At 44.4% G+C, this 17,812-nt stretch overlaps 1 protein-coding gene across 6 annotated transcripts in view; it reads right to left on the bottom strand.

The window, feature by feature from the left end:
• alpha-Spec (alpha spectrin) overlaps nt 1–17,812 on the bottom strand; it is a 176,977-nt gene that overhangs the window by 156,776 nt on the left and 2,389 nt on the right. For all 6 annotated transcript variants that reach the window (XM_071692154.1, XM_071692158.1, XM_071692157.1 and 3 more), the window contains exon 2: nt 2,622–2,941. In XM_071692154.1, coding sequence (XP_071548255.1) covers nt 2,622–2,774 — 153 coding nt within the window. In that variant the 5' untranslated portion in view covers nt 2,775–2,941. The remainder of the gene's footprint in view (nt 1–2,621; nt 2,942–17,812) is intronic.

Genomic DNA, 17,812 nt, shown 5'->3' with positions numbered 1-17,812 from the left:
CGATTTTTGCAGGGAAATAATGCAAATGACTTGGAGATGTATAAAAGAAAGAGGCAGGAGGTCAAGAGAAAGGTGCAAGAGGTGAAAAAGAGGGCAAATGAGAGTTGGGGTGAGAGAGTATCATTAAATTTTAGGGAGAATAAAAAGATGTTTTGGAAGGAGGTAAATAAAGTGTGTAAGACAAGAGAACAAATGGGAACATCGGTGAAGGGGGCTAATGGGGAAGCGATAACATGTAGTGGTGATGTGAGGAGATGGAGTGAGTATTTTGAAGGTCTGTTGAATGTGTTAGATGATAGAGTGGCAGATAAAGGGTGTTTTGGACGAGGTGGTGTGTGAAGTGAGAGGGTTAGGGAGAATGATTTGGTAAACAGAGAAGAGGTAGTGAAAGCTTTGCAGAAGATGAAGTCTGGCAAGGCAGAGGGTTTGGATGGTATTGCAGTGGAATTCATTAAAAAAGGGGGTGACTGTGTTGTTGACGGGTTGGTAAGGATATCTAATGTATGTATGACTCATGGTGAGGTGCTTGAGGATTGGCAGAATGCATGCATAGTGCCATTGTACAAAGGCAAAGGGGATAAAGGCGAGTCCTCAAATTACAGAGATATAAGTTTGATGAGTATTCCTGGGAAACTATATGGGAGGGTATTGACTGAGAGGGTGAAGGCATGTACAGAGCATCAGATTGGGGAAGAGCAGTGTGGTTTCAGATGTGGTAGAGGATGTGTGGATTAGGTGTTTGCTTTGAAGAATGTATGTGAGAAATATTTAGAAAAGCAAATTATAATATAAAAAATAATACAAAATAATTTATATTCATCTATCATACTTTGTCGCTGTCTCCCGCATTAGCAAGGTAGCGCAAGGAAACAGACGAAAGAATGGCCCAACCCACCCACATACACATGTATTTACATAAACACCCACACAGGCACATATACATACCTATACATTTCAACGTATACATACATATACATATATACACCTGTACATATTCATACATGCTACCTTCATCCATTCCTGCCTCCAGCCCACCATACACGAAGTGGCATCCCCTCCCCGCAAGCGTGTGGGGTAGTGCTAGGAAAAGACAACAGAGGCCACATTAATTCACACTCAGTCTCTAGCTGTCATGTTTAATGCACCAAAACCACAGCTCCCTTTCCACATCCAGACCCCACAAAACTTTCCATGGTTTACCCCAGACGCTTCACATGCCCTGGTTCAATCCATTGACAGCACTTCAACCCTGGTATGCCACAGCACTCCAATTCACTCTGTTCCTTGCATGCCTTTCACCCTTCTGTATGTTCAGGCCCTGATCGCTCTAAATTTTTTCCACTCCATCCTTCCATTTCCAATTTGGTCTCCCACTTCTCGTTCCCTCCACCTCCGACACATATATCCTCTTTGTCAATCTTTCCTCACTCATTCTCTCCATGTGACCAAACCATTTCAATACACCCTCCTCTGCTCTCTCCACCACACTTTCTTTATTAACACACATCTCTCTTACCCTTTCATTACTTACTCGATCAAACCAACTCAGTCACCAACTTCTGCAGTTTCTCACCTGAATCAGCCACCAATGCTGCATCATCAGTGAACAACTGAATCATTGAACAAGTGCTAATGTGTATACAATGGCATTTTTCCAAAATGAGGCTGAAGTGATGGAGCAATGACAAAGAAAATCTTGTTGTCTATGAATGCAGCACACTTTCTTTTTTCTTTCTTTCATACTATTTGCCATTTCCCGCGATAGCGAGGTAGCGTTAAGAACAGAGGACTGGGTCTTTGAGGGAATATCCTCACCTGGCCCTCTAAAAAAAAAAAAAAAAAAAAAAAAAAAAAAAAAAAAAAAAACTTTCTTTTTATGAAGGTGTAAATGACTATGTGAAGAACAACTCTGCAGTGATTCTGAGCAGAAATGACAGCAGAAAGAATTTCTGGGGAAGGGAAGCACTTCCCAGCCCAGTATGCACTGTTCTTGATGCACACGGCATCAGAAGAGAAGCAGTCAAACCATGACTGGGAAAGGGAAAAGTCTTCAGTCTTGTGGTGGTGACTGGGGGAGGGGGTTTGAGTCTGATCCTGTTTGCTGATAATATGGCTCCGGTGGTAGATCTGAGTGAGAAACTGCAAAGGGTGGTGTCAGAAATTGGGAGCGTGTGAAAGGTGGTGTCAGAAATTGGGAGCATGTGAAAGGTGAGTTAACCTAAGGAAAAAGAATTTTGTGAGCACACGAGAGAGAGAGAGGGGGGGGGCTTGTTGGGGTGCGAGATGAATGCTACACTCAGTAGCAGGGACTGGAAGAGCACTGAAATGAGTTCTCTGGCAACACTCCAGGGTCTTTCATCATCTGAAATGGGGTGCGAGATGAATGCTACACTCAGTAGCAGGGACTGGAAGAGCACTGAAATGAGTTCTCTGGCAACACTCCAGGGTCTTTCATCATCTGAAAATGATACAACCACACTAATGGTGACTTTTAACTCAAGGTGTACACTCAAGAAAGAGTCACGTAACACCTACTGATGTACATACTTCCTGCCTACATAAATACATGCATAAAAACACATATACAAATCCATACATATCATTTTAGCCATCACTCTTACCTGGAATCTGCGTGAATCATCTAGCTTCTCCCTCTTGAGGCGAGCATCTGAACGGAACTGGGAATACCTTGAGAGCACCTGGTCACGACGATCTTGGATATCCTCTGCAGTCTCCAGGATCCTCACTTCCTTCACGACAACATTACCCTCCATTTTGATATCCAAAAGGTACTTCAACTGATAGCTTGACACAAGATTTTCTTAAAACAGGTGTGCTAATGTTGGTGACTTAAGAGAACGCTTCACAGTAAAAGGACAACTGTGTATCTGACGGCTTATACACAGTTATGACTTTCTGCTGAAGGTATCAAACCAAAAACCTGAAAGATTAAAAAACTAAGTTTCAAGTAACTCTGTATACTTTATAAAGTAGAAAAATTCATCATACTTTTCTTCCTAATACATACTTATAATGTACTATCTATATCTCTGATGCCAATTCCATTCTGGAGCTCCCCTATGGGGGTGGCCACAGCAACAGTCTCTATTACAAGTGAACTCCAGTGCCACTTCTTAGCCTTTAGCACCTTACCCTTAACAGGCCACAGGCAGAGGGCAAGTCTAGTGCAGTGTTTGCAGAGGATCTTACCCAATGTTCCTACCTACTACCTAATGTCTACCCAAAGCTCCTACCTACTATCTAATGTTTCTACCCAATGGCCCTACCTATTAATTATTTTCATTGTTCCTACCATTTTGCTAAAAGGCAGGGTTAGCTAATATTGCTCATCACAAGAAAACCTAGAGTAATTAAAAATGAGTTATGTGAGTTAAGTGTTGTCAAGTGTTCTGCATGACAAGGAGAGGTTGTATGGTTGTGGAAAGAATGCCAGTAGTCCACGTGTGGGCAAGGCAAAAAGAAAAGAGAGCTATCTAGGTCAGAGGAGCGCAACTTTCCAATCACTAAAGTGCTGGTTTTTATCCTTTTTTTCAACGATTTCCTCTTCTATACAAATAATCAAATGTGCTCATAATGCTGACAACTCAACACTGCATTCATCCACATCCTTCAATTTTCCTCTTCCTCCTCTCACTCAATCTTCATTTCGTCTTGGACCACCTTCCTCAATAAATTCAGGATTGTACAAAATATCACAGTGGGGTAGATGTAATCTAGTTTAGTGCCTCCAAGACCCAGTTTCTATCCATCTCTCCACTGAAAACTCCTCAACTCTCGTTTCTCTTTTGACGTTTCTGTAACTCCACCTCTTAACTCAATGAACATACTTGATATTACTGTAACATCCACTCTTTCTTGGAAACTCCATATTCTGGGAATAATAAAGTATACCTCTAAAAAACTGGCCGTCCAATTAAGATGTCAAAACTTTTTTTTTTGAACAATTTCTCCTTTTATATAAAGGACTGATTCATTCTTGTATGGAGTACTGCTCTCATATCGAGGTTTGGTTCTAGTTCTGCATCTTTACTTGGCAGAGTTGAAAGCGATCCAACTTATAAACTGTCCCAGGCTAACTTCCTCTTGCCCTGTGCTGCAATGCTGGTTCACTTTCCCTCTTCTTTAGGTACTACTTTGGTTTTTGATCCTGATAGCTGGCTACTTGTGTGCCCCTGCCAATAGGTAGACCACGCAACACTCAGCAAACTGCAGCATCATGCTCTTGAGAGTTGGCTGCTTGTGTACCCCCACCACTAGGTAGACCATGCAATACTCAGCAAGCTGCTGCATCATATAATTACTGCGTGGGTTACTATATGAAGCTTTATTGTGACCCATGCCCCTTCTCTGAAAGCTTCAATTATGTATTAGAAAAATAATTATGAAAAATTAAATACATCAGAAACTCAAGGGTGGGCTGCTTTGATGACTGCTTCTTTCCCTACACCTTGATGCTCTGAAACTCTCTATCTTCTCATGTGTTTTCCAACAACTAGATTGATATGGGTAAAACTGAAAGTGGATGGCAAGAAATGGGTGATTACTGGTGCATATGCATCTGGTCATGAGGAGAAAGATCATGAGAGGCAAGTGCTTTGAAAGCAGCTGAGTAAGTGCCTTAGCAGTTTTGGCGTACAAGACTGGGTATTAGCAATGGGCAATTTGGATGCGAGGGTGAATAATGTGGCAGTTGTGGGTAAAATTGGTGTGAATGGGGTATTCAGTGTTGTGAATGGAAATGGAAGAGCTTGTGGATTTGTGAAAAAAAAAAAAAAAGGCTGAAGGCTGGGAATACCTAGTTTAAAATGAGATATACACAAGTATTCCTGTGAGTAGGAGAGATGGTCGATGGGCATTATTAGATTATGTATTAATTGATATGTGTATGTGAGAGACTTGTGGATGTGAATGTGCAGAGGAGGGCAGCCGGTTTTATGTCGTATCACTATCTTGAAGAAGCAAAGGCGAAGATTTGTAGAAGCTTTCAAACATGAGGAGACAATGTCAAGGAGAAGAAAGTGGTGAGAGTAAATGAACCTAGAAAGGAAGGAGACTTGTGTGAAGAAATACCAGCTGAGATTGAGTGTAGAATGGCAAAAGTTAAGAGCAAATGAAGAGAGGGGAGAAAGTAAGGAATGGGATGTATTTAGGGAAGCAGTGATGGCATGTGCAAGAGATGCATGTGGCTTGAGGAAGGTAGATTAGAAAGGGTAGTAAGTGGTGGGATGAAGAAGTGAAGTTGCTAGTGAAAGAGAAATGGGGTTAGGATGGTACATACAAGTAAGGAGTGCAAATGACAGGGAGTTGTATAAGAGAAAGTGGCAGGAGGTCAAGAGGAAGTTACATGTAAGGGTTAAAAAAGAGGGCAAAAGAGAGTTTGGGTGAGAGTGTATCATTACACTTTAGGGAGATAAAAATGATGTTTAAGGAGGAGTTAAATAATGTGTGAAAGACATTAGAACAAATGGGAACATTGGTGAAGGGGGAAAGTGGTAAAAGGTAGTGATGGAGTGAGTAATCTGAAGGGTTGTTGAATGTAATGAATGTGATGATTGGTTTGTAAGGATATTCAATGTAAGTATGGATCATGGTGAAGTGCCTGAGGATTGGCGGAATGCATGCTTAGTGCCATTGTTCACAGGCAAAGGGGATAAAGGTGAGAATTCAAAATACAGAGGTACAAGTTTATTGAGTATTCCTGGGAAAATATATGGGAGGGGTATTCACTGAGAGGGTGAAGGCATGTACAAAGCATCAGATTGGGGTAGAGAAGTGTGGTTTCAGAAGTGGGAGAGGATGTGAGGATCAGGTGTTTGCTTTAAATGTGTGTGAGAAATACTTAGAAAAACAGATATATTTGTATGTAGCATTTATGGATCTGGAGAAGGCATATGATAGGGTTGACAGAGATGCTTTGTGGAAGGTTTTATGAATATATGGTGCAGGAGAAAAGCTGCTAGAAACAGTGGAAAGTTATTATCAAGGATGTGAGGCATGTGTATGAGTAGGAAGAGAGAAGAGTGATTGGTTCCCAGTGAATGTCGGTCTGCAGCAGGGATGTGTGACGTTCCCATGGTCGTTTAATTTGTTTATGGATGGGCTGGTTAGAGAGGCAAGTGCTAGAGTTTTGAAGAGAGGAGTGAGTATGCAGTCTGTTGGGGACGAGAGGGCCTAGGAAGCGAGTCAGTTGTTGTTCACCGATGATACAGCTCTGGTGGCTGATTCGAATGAGAAACCACAGAAGTTGGTGCCTGAGTTTGGAAAATTGTGGGAAAGGAGAAAATTGAGAGTAAATGTGAATAAGAGCAAGGTTACTAGGTTCACTAGGGGTGGGGGACAAGTCAAATGGTGAATGGTGGAAATTGGAGGAAGTGAAGTGTTTTAGAAATCTGTGAGTGGACTTAGCAGCGAATGGAACCATGTAAGCGGAACTGAATCACAGAATGTGTGGAAGGAGAGAATACTATCTTGGATAGCAAAAATGGGTATTTTCTATGGAATAGTAGCTTCAACAATTTTATATGGTTGTGAGGCATGGGCTATAGATAGGGTTGCACAGAGGAGGAGGGTGGATGTGTTGGAAATGAGATGTTTGAGGACAATATGTGGTGCGAGGTGGTTTGATCAACTAAGTAATGAAAGGGTAAGAGAGTTGGGTGGAAATAAAAAGATTGTGGTTGAGAGAGCAGACAAAGGGTGTGTTGAAGTGGTTTGGACACATGGAGAGAATGGATGAGGAGATACTGACAAAGAGGATATATGTGTCAGAGGTTGAGGGAACAAGGAGAAGTGGGAGACCAAATTGGAGGTGGAAGGATGGAATGAAAAAGATTTTGAGCGATTTTGGCCTGAACATACATGAGGGGCAGAGGCATGCAAGGAATAGAGTGAATTGGAATAATGTGGTATACCAGACTGAACCAGGGCATGTGAAATGTCTCGGGTAAACCATGGAAAGATCTGTGGGGCCTGGATGTGGATAGGGAGCTATGGTTTTGGTGCATTACCCATGACAGGTAGAGACGGTGTGAATGAATGTGGCCTTTTTGTCTGTTTTCCTAGTGATTGATGAACTAGGGGGAAGTGTTGCTATTTTCCTGTGAGGGGAGGTAGCACCAGGAATGAATAAAGGCAAGCAATTATGAATATATACATGTATATATATATATGTATATGCTTCTAACAAATGCCTGGTGACCTTGCTCTTATTCACATTTACTCTTGGCTTTCTTCTTTCACACACTTTGCCAGGCTCAGTCGCCGGCTTCTGCGGTTTCTCACATGAATCAGCCAACAGCGCTGTATCATCAGCGAACAACAACTGAACTCACTTCCCAAGCTCTCTCATCCACGGCAGACTTCATACTTGGTTCCAACAATGTTATATGGTTTCGAGGCGTGGGCTATGGATAGAGTTGTGCGCAGGAGGGTGGATGTGCTGGAAATGAGATGTTTGAGGACAATGTGTGGTGTGAGGTGGTTTGATCGAGTAAGTAATGTAAGGGTAAGAGAGATGTGTGAAAATAAAAAGAGCGTGGTTGAGAGAGCAGAAGAGGGTGTTTTGAAATGGTTTGGGCACATGGAGAGAATGAGTGAGGAAAGATTGACCAAGAGGATATATGTGTCGGAGGTGGAGGGAACGAGGAGAAGTGGGAGACCAAATTGGAGGTGGAAAGATGGAGTGAAAAAGATTTTGAGTGATCGGGGCCTGAACATGCAGGAGGGTGAAAGGAGGGCAAGGAATAGAGTGAATTGGATTGATGTGGTATACTGGGGTTGACGTGCTGTCAGTGGATTGAATCAGGGCATGTGAAGCGTCTGGGGTAAACCATGGAAAGTTGTGTGGGGCCTGGATGTGGAAAGGGAGCTGTAGTTTCGGGCATTATTGCGTGACAGCTGGAGATTGAGTGTGAACGAATGGGGCCTTTGTTGTCTTTTCCTAGTGCTACCTCGCACACATGAGGGGGGAGGGGGATGGTATTCCATGTGTGGCGAGGTGGCGATGGGAATGAATAGGGGCAGGCAGTGTGAATTGTGTGCATGGGTATATATGTATGTGTCTGTGTGTGTATATATATGTGTACATTGAGATGTATAGGTATGTATATTTGCGTGTGTGGGCGTGTGTGTGTGTACATTGTGTATGGGGGTGGGTTGTGCCATTTCTTTCGTCTGTTTCCTTGCGCTACCTCGCAAACGCGGGAGACAGCGACAAAGCAAAATAAAAATAAAATGCTTCTAACAAAAGCATATACATATACATACATTCATAACTGCTTGTTAGAAGCAATGAAAAGTTTTTATCGAGGATGTAAGGCACATGTACGTGTAGGAAGAGAGGAAAGTGATTGGTTCTCAGCGAGTGTTGGCTTGCGGCAAAGGTGTGTGATGTCTCCATGGGTGTTTAATTTGTTTATGGATGGGGTTGTTAGGGAGGTGAATGCAAGAGTTTCGGAAAGAAGGGCAAGTATGCAGTCTGTTGGGGATGAGAGAGCTTGGGAGGTGAGTCAGTTGTTGTTTGCTGATGATACAGCGCTGGTGGCTGATTCGTGTGAGAAACTGCAGAAGCTGGTGACTAAGTTTGGTAAAGTGTGTGAAAGAAGAAAGCTGAAAGTAAATGTGAATAAGAGCAAGGTTATTAGGTACAGCAGGGTTGAGGGGCAAGTCAATTGGGAGGTAAGTTTGAATAGAGAAAAACTGGAGGAAGTGAAGTGTTTTATATATCTGGGAGTGGATTTGGCAGTGGATGGAACCATGGAAGCGGAAGTGAATCATAGGGTGGGGGAGGGGGCGAAAGTTCTGGGAGCCTTGAAGAATGTGTGGAAGTCGAGAACGTTATCTCGAAAAGCAAAAATGGGTATGTTTGAAGGAATAGTGGTTCCAACAATGTTATATGGTTGCAAGGCGTGGGCTATAGAGAGCATTGTGCAGGGGTGGGTGGATGTGCTGGAAATGAGATGTTTGAGGACAACATGCGGTGTGAGGTGGTTTGATCGAGTTAGTAATAATAGGGTAAGAGAGATGTGTGGTAATAAAAAGAGTGTGGTTGAGAGAGCACAAGAGGGTGTTTTAAAATGGTTTGGTCACAAGGAAAGAATGAGTGAGGAAAGATTGATCAAGAGGATATATGTCAGAGGCGGAGGGAACGAGGAGAAGTGGGAAACCAAACTGGAGTTGGAAAGATGGACTGAAAAAGATTTTGAGTGATCGGGGCCTGCCTGAGCATGCAGGAGGGTGAAAGGCGTGCAAGGAATAGAGTGAATTAGAACGATATGGTATACCGGGGTCGACGTGCTGTCAATGGATTGTACCAGGGCTTGTGAAGCGCCTGGGTTAAACCATGGAAAGTTCTGTGGGACCTGGATGTGGAAAGGGAGCTGTGGTTTCGGTGCATTATACATGACAGTTAGAGACTGAGTGGGAATGAATGTGGCCTTTGTTGTCTTTTCCTAGCACTACCTCGTGCACATGCAGGGGGAGGGGGTTGTTATTTCATGTGTGGCGGGGTGGTGATGGGAATGAATAAGGCAGACAGTATGAATTATGTACATGTGTGTATATACGTATATGTCTGTGTGTATATACATGTATATGTTAAGATGTATAGGTATGTATATTTGTGTGTGTGGACGTGTATTTTTTCTTTTTTTTTTTTTTCCAAAAGAAGGAACAGAGAATTGGGCCAGGTGAGGGTATTCCCTCAAAGGCCCAGTCCTCTGTTCTTAATGCTACCTCGCTAACGCGGGAAATGGCGAATAGTTTAAAAGAAAAAAAAAAGAAAAAGATATATTAGGGGGTTGGGCCATTTCTTTCGTCTGTTTCCTTGCGCTACCTCGCAAACGCGGGAGACAGCGACAAAGTATAAAAAAAAAAATATATATGTATATATATATATATATATATATATATATATATATATATATATATATATATATATATCACCTCCCCATTTACGCTCTTCACTGAAGTTCCCATTTGCTCCCTTGTCTTACGCACCCTATTTACCTCCTTCCAGAACATCTTTTTATTCTCCCTAAAATTTACTGATAGTCTCTCACCCCAACTCTCATTTGCCCTTTTTTTCACCTCTTGCACCTTTCTCTTGACCTCCTGTCTCTTTCTTTTATACTTCTCCCACTCAATTGCATTTTTTCCCTGCAAAAATCGTCCAAATGCCTCTCTCTTCTCTTTCACTAATACTCTTACTTCTTCATCCCACCACTCACTACCCTTTCTAAACAGCCCACCTCCCACTCTTCTCATGCCACAAGCATCTTTTGCGCAATCCATCACTGATTCCCTAAATACATCCCATTCCTCCCCCACTCCCCTTACTTCCATTGTTCTCACCTTTTTCCATTCTGTACACAGTCTCTCCTGATACTTCCTCACACAGGTCTCCTTCCCAAGCTCACTTACTCTCACCACCTTCTTCACCCCAACATTCACTCTTCTGAAAACCCATACTAATCTTCACCTTAGCCTCCACAAGATAATGATCAGACATCCCTCCAGTTGCACCTCTCAGCACATTGACATCCAAAAGTCTCTCTTTCGCATGTATGTACATGTATGTATGTACATGTGTATGAGGGGGGGTTGGGCCATTTCTTTCGTCTGTTTCCTTGTGCTACCTCGCAACCGCGGGAGACAGCGACGAGGTATAAAAAAAAAAAAAAAAAAATATATATATATATTTTTTTGCTTTGTCGCTGTCTCCCGCGTTTGCGAAGTAGCACAAGGAAACACACGAAAGAAATGGCCCAACCTACCCCCATACACATGTATATACATACACGTCCACGCACACAAATATACATACCTACACAGCTTTCCATGGTTTACCCCAGACGCTTCACATGCCCTGATTCAATCCTCTGACAGCACGTCAACCCCAGTATACCACATCGATCCAATTCACTCTATTCCTTGCCCTCCTTTCACCCTCTTGCATGTTCAGGCCCCGATCACGCAAAATCTTTTTCACTCCATCTTTCCACCTCCAATTTGGTCTCCCACTTCTCCTCATTCCCTCCACCTCCGATTCATATATCCTCTTGGACAATCTTTCCTCACTCATTCTCTCCATGTGCCCAAACCATTTCAAAACACCCTCTTCTGCTCTCTCAACCACGCTCTTTTTATTTCCACACATCTCTCTTACCCTTACGTTACTCGATCAAACCACCTCACACCACACATTGTCCTCAAACATCTCATTTCCAGCACATCCATCCTCCTGCGCACAACTCTATCCATAGCCCACGCCTCGCAACCATACAACATTGTTGGAACCACTATTCCTTCAAACATACCCATTTTTGCTTTCCGAGATAATGTTCTCGACTTCCACACATTCTTCAAGGCTCCCAGGATTTTCGCCCCCTCCCCCACCCTATGATCCACTTCCGCTTCCATGGTTCCATCCACTGCCAGATCCACTCCCAGATATCTAAAACACTTTACTTCCTCCAGTTTTTCTCCATTCAAACTTACCTCCCAATTGACTTGACCCTCAACCCTACTGTACCTAATAACCTTACTCTTATTCACATTTACTCTTAACTTTCTTCTTTCACACACTTTACCAAACTCAGTCACCAGCTTCTGCAGTTTCTCACATGATTCAGCCACCAGCGCTGTATCATCAGCGAACAACAACTGACTCACTTCCCAAGCTCTCTCATCCCCAACAGACTTCATACTTGCCCCTCTTTCCAAAACTCTTGCATTTACCTCCCTAACAACCCCATCCATAAACAAATTAAACAACCATGGAGACATCACACACCCCTGCCGCAAACCTACATTCACTGAAAATATATATGTGTATATATATGTATATATGTACAGAGCATCAGGTTGGGGAAGAGCAGTGTGGTTTCAGAAGTGGTAGAGGATGTGTGGATCAGGGGTTTGCTTTGAAGAATGTATGTGAGAAATACTTAGAAAAGCAAATGGATTTGTATGTAGCATTTATGGAGAAGGCATATGATAGAGTTGATAGAGATGCTCTGTGGAAGGTATTAAGAATATATGGTGTGGGAGGCAAGTTGTTAGAAGCAGTGAAAAGTTTTTATCGAGGATGTAAGGCATGTGTACGTGTAGGAAGGGAGGAAAGTGATTGGTTCTCAGTGAATGTAGGTTTGCGGCAGGGGTGTGTGATGTCTCCATGGTTGTTTAATTTGTTTATGGATGGGGTTGTTAGGGAGGTAAATGCAAGAGTTTTGGAAAGAGGGGCAAGTATGAAGTCTGTTGGGGATGAGAGAGCTTGGGAAGTGAGTCAGTTGTTGTTCGCTGATGATACAGCGCTGGTGGCTGAATCATGTGAGAAACTGCAGAAGCTGGTGACTGAGTTTGGTAAAGTGTGTGAAAGAAGAAAGTTAAGAGTAAATGTGAATAAGAGCAAGGTTATTAGGTACAGTAGGGTTGAGGGTCAAGTCAATTGGGAGGTAAGTTTGAATGGAGAAAAACTGGAGGAAGTAAAGTGTTTTAGATATCTGGGAGTGGATCTGGCAGCGGATGGAACCATGGAAGCGGAAGTGGATCATAGGGTGGGGGAGGGGGCGAAAATCCTGGGAGCCTTGAAGAATGTGTGGAAGTCGAGAACATTATCTCGGAAAGCAAAAATGGGTATGTTTGAAGGAATAGTGGTTCCAACAATGTTGTATGGTTGCGAGGCGTGGGCTATGGATAGAGTTGTGCACAGGAGGATGGATGTGCTGGAAATGAGATGTTTGAGGACAATGTGTGGTGTGAGGTGGTTTGATCGAGTAAGTAACGTAAGGGTAAGAGAAATGTGTGGAAATAAAAAGAGCGTGGTTGAGAGAGCAGAAGAGGGTGTTTTGAAATGGTTTGGGCACATGGAGAGAATGAGTGAGGAAAGATTGACCAAGAGGATATATGTGTCGGAGGTGGAGGGAACGAGGAGAAGTGGGAGACCAAATTGGAGGTGGAAAGATGGAGTGAAAAAGATTTTGTGTGATCGGGGCCTGAACATGCAGGAGGGTGAAAGGAGGGCAAGGAATAGAGTGAATTGGATCGATGTGGTATACCGAGGTTGACGTGCTGTCAGAGGATTGAATCAGGGCATGTGAAGCGTCTGGGGTAAACCATGGAAAGTTGTGTAGGTATGTATATTTGCGTGTGTGGATGTATGTATATACATGTATATGGGAGTGGGTTGGGCCATTTCTTTTGTCTGTTTCCTTTCGCTACCTCACAAACGCGGGAGACAGCGGCAAAAAAAAAAAAAAAAAAAAAAAAAAAAAAAAATCATTTGAAGCATCTGGGGTAAACCATGGAAAGTTCTGTGGGGCCTGGATGTGGAAAGGGAGCTGTGGTTTTGGTGCATTATTACATGACAGCTAGAGACTGAGTGTGAACAAATGGGGCCTTTGTTGTCTTTTCCTAGCGCTACCTTGCACACATGAGGGGGGAGGGTGTTGTTATTCCATGTGTGGCGGGGTGGCGATGGGAATGAATAAAGGCAGACAGTATGAATTATGTACATGGGTATATATGTATATGTCTGTGTGTGTATATATATATATATGTATACATTGAGATGTATAGGTATGTATATTTGCGTGTGGACGTGTATGTATATACATGTGTATGTGGGTGGGTTGGGCCATTCTTTCGTCCGTTTCCTTGCGCTACCTCGCTGGAGCAGGAGACAGTGGCAAAGTGGGGTGGGTAGGGTATATATTTTCAAACACTTAGTTGCTGCCTCCCGCACTAGTGAGACAGCGCAAAGAGACAGACGAAAGAATGGCCCAACCCACCCAAACACACATGCACATATACACATTTCAAAGTATACACATACATACATACACAGACACATACACACATGCAAGTATTCACACTAGCTGCCCCTATCCCCTCCCGTCGCCACCCAGCCAATGAAAAACAGCACCCCCCCTCCCCCATGCGCACGAGGCAGCGCTAGGAAAAGACAACAAAGGCCACACTCACTCACACCCAGTCCCCGGCTGTCACATGAAATGAACCGAAACCACAGCTCCCTTTCCACATCCAGGCCCCACAACCTTCCATGGTTTACCCCAAATGCCCCGGTTCAATCCACCGACAGCATGTCGACCCCGGCACACCACATCGTTCCAACCCACTGCATTCCCCCGCATGCCCCCATCCCCTGAATGTCCAGGTCCCAACCACCCAAAATCCCCTTCACTCCACCCCCCACCCCTCCTTGCTTCCTCCACCTCTGACACACACATCCTCCTTGTCAATCATTCCCCACTCACTCCCACCATGCGACCAAACCACCCAACACACCCTCCTATGCCCTTCCAACCACACTCCCCCCCCCCCCTACAACACATCTCTCCCACCCCCTCACCACTCACTCGATCAAACCACCCCAAAACACACACTGCTCTCAAACATCTCACCTCCAACACACCCTCCCCCACCCATACCCCTTGGCTCACAACCACACAACATTGTTGGAACCACCATTCCCTCAAACACACCCACTTCTGCTCTCAGAGACTATGCCCTCACCATCCACACACTCCTCAACGCTCCCAGAACCCCCTCGCGACCCACCTCCGCTTCCATGGCTCCACCCCCTGCTAAATCCACTCCCTGATATCCAAAACATCCCACCCCCTCCACCCTTTCTCCATTCAAACCCACCTCTCAAGTAACTTGTCCCTCAACCCCACTGAACCCAACAACCTTGCTCCCATTCACACCCACTCCCAGCTCCTCCCCCCCCCCCACACACACACACACCCCTCACCAAACCCAGTCACCAGCACCCGCAGTCCCCCCACCAGCCCTGCATCATCAGCGAACAAGAACTGACCCACCTCCCAAGCCCTCCCACCCACTACAGACCACACATCTGCCCCCCTCCCTCCAAAACTCCAGCACTCACCTCCCCAACAACCCCATCCATAAACAAACCAAACAACCATGGAGACACCACGCACCCCCGTCGCAAACCAACACCCACTGGGAACCAATCACCCTCCCCTCCTCCCACCCGCCCCAAATCCCCAGCAGGTGAGTTGGAGATGTGTAGAAGGGAGGCGGGAGGTCGGGAGAAGGGTGCAGATGAAGATGGGGCGGGTGAGATTGGGGGGGTAGAGTGTCATTGGGTTTTACGGAGAAGGGGGAGATGTTTTGGAGGGAGTTAAACAGAGTTTATGGGACAGGAGAACAAGTGGGAACATCGGGGTGGGGGCAGGTGGTGGCGAGGTGAGGAGGTGGAGTGGGAGTTTTGGGGGTTTGTTGGGTGTGTTTGATGATAGAGTGGCAGATGTGGGGTGTTTTGGCCAAGGTGGTGAGCGAAGTGAGGGGATCAGGGAGAGTTGTATGGTGGGGGGTTGTGGGCCGGCGGGTTTGGATGGCGTTGCAGTGAAGTTTGTTAGGAAAGGGGTGACTGTGTTGTTGACTGATTGTAGGGTGTGTTCAATGTGGGTGTGGTTCGTGGTGAAGTGCCTGAGGATTGGTGGAGTGCATGAGTGGTGCTATTGTGCAGGGGCAAGGGGGAAGGGGGTAAGTGTCCAAGTTGCAGAGGTGTGGGTTTTTGAGTATTCCCCGGAAGTTGTATGGGGGGGGTTATTCACTGAGGGGGTGGAGGCATGTGCAGAGCGTCGAATTGGGGATGAGCACGGATTAGGGAGAAGCAGTTTCGTTTCGGGGGTGGTGGGGGATGTGTGGATCGGGTGCTTGCTTTGGGGAAAGAGTGTAGGATGTGCTTGAGGAAACGGATGGATTTGTGGGTGGCGTCTGTGGATCTGGAGAAGGCGTGTGATGGGGTTGATGGGGATGCTTTGTGGAGGGTGTTAAGAGTGTGTGGTGTGGGAGGTAAGTTGTTGGAAGCAGTGTAAATATATAAATGTAAAGTTTGGTAAAGTGTGTGAAAGAAGAAAGTTAAGAGTAAATGTGAATAAGAGCAAGGTAATTAGGTACAGTAGGGTTGAGGGTCAAGTCGAATTGGGAGTAAGTGGAGAAACTGGAGGAGAGTAAGTTTTTTGTATCGGGGTGGTGGCGCGGATGGAATGGATGGGATGCATCATAGGGGGGGAGGAGGCGAGGAAACCGGAGTTGGATTTGTGGAGTCGGACTTATCTCGGAAAGCAAGAAATGGGTATGCTTGAAGGAGATGAGGGTGTTCAAAATGTGTTTTGGTGTGCGAGGTAAGTGGGATGATAGATTTATAAATGAAGTTGGTCTGTGTAAAGAGAAGTTTGAGAGAAATGTGAATGGCAATTAGGTGTGGTTTGAGAGTGCAAGTCAATTGGGAGGATTGATGGAAGAAAAACAGAGAAGTCAGTGGTTGAGGGTGAACGAAGGGCAAGATAAGGGGTGTTGAAAACTGAGCTTTGGAAGTCAACAATGGAAAGAAAATGGTTGAGGAAAGTGTTGACAAGGTATATTAGTGTGCTAGGAGGTTGGAGGAGAACTGAAATGGATGGAGGACAATTGAGTGAGGTGGTTGATCGGTAAGCATGAAGGAAGAGATTTGTGATGCGTGGTTGAAAGCAGAAGAGGGTTTTTGAAATGGTTGGGCAATGGAAGAGAGTGGAAATTGGACAAGATATTGTGTGGGTGAGTGAACGAGAGTGGGAGACCTATTGGAGGTGAAACAGGATGTGAAAGAGTTGTGATCGGTAAACGCATGAGGTGAAAGCGTGGAAGGAATGTGAATTGATCGATGTGTACGGGTTGACGTGCTCTCAGTGGATTGAATAGGCATGTAGCGTCTGGGTAACCAGGAAGTGTGAGGTATGTATTTGCATTGTTGTCTATGTTATACATGTATGGGTGGTTGGGCCATTTCTTTCGTCTGTTTCCTTGTGCTATCTCACAAACGTGGGAGACAGCGGCAAAAAAAAAAAAAAAAAAAAAAAAATGTTTTTTGTTGGAAGAAAGTAAAAGTAACATCAATTCCGTATTCATATGTGCAATATACAGATACAAGCTTAAAATGCCTAAGACTCGTTTAAGAAGCCTAAAGACTCCTTTCCACCTGCCTTTCTCTCTAGCATATAAATGGAGTTAGGGTAGTAATGAAGGCTCCTCCCCACCCATCACTCTATCTGACATGTAACTGGAAACAGGATAGTGGAGCAGGTGGCTCCTATGCAGAGGCATATAAATGGACATGGATTGTAACTCAAATGACTCTTCCCCATCCAACACTCCATCCAACATGAAGACGGAGACAAGATAATGATGCAGAAGGGTGCTCCCTGCTCACCTCCCCTCTGGCTTACAGACAAGACAGGATAGTAAAAAAAAAAAAAAAACTTTCACCCATAACTCCATTTTCATAAGGATGTGGTCAGGGCAATCCAATAGAAGGCTCCTCCACATCCGTCACTCTCTGACAATGATGGAGAAATATTAAAATAAAAACTCTGCTCCCAACTAACTCTGGCATAGATAGTAAATTATAGGGCTCCTTCCAACACACCACTCACAGTACCATTTACAGTGTCCACAAAAAACGACGTCCACTCCCAATATATTTTCAAAGGCAATACACAGCTAAGGTCTTTGATGCTCTAAGGGTGAAATCATCATACAATTTTGCTGCGACTAATGTTTCTAATGGTGTGAGCACCAGCAACCTGCTTCACAGGGACTTGGGCTATCTTAAAAGAAGGATGTTCATTCTTCTCTCTTCCTGGCTGCCACCTCATATTAGGAATTTCACTTCTGAGCACTGTATTTCTTCCATATGTGCTTCAAGATGATTGGTTCTTACCTTTCCAAGGAATACACAGCCCAAATTATCGCCTAGAAG

Source organism: Panulirus ornatus, chromosome 52 (genome assembly GCF_036320965.1).
Source record: "Panulirus ornatus isolate Po-2019 chromosome 52, ASM3632096v1, whole genome shotgun sequence".
In the NCBI taxonomy this organism is placed as follows: domain Eukaryota; kingdom Metazoa; phylum Arthropoda; class Malacostraca; order Decapoda; family Palinuridae; genus Panulirus; species Panulirus ornatus.
The sequence above is the reverse complement of the archived record's forward strand: the minus strand, read 5'-3'. Positions and strand labels throughout refer to the sequence as shown.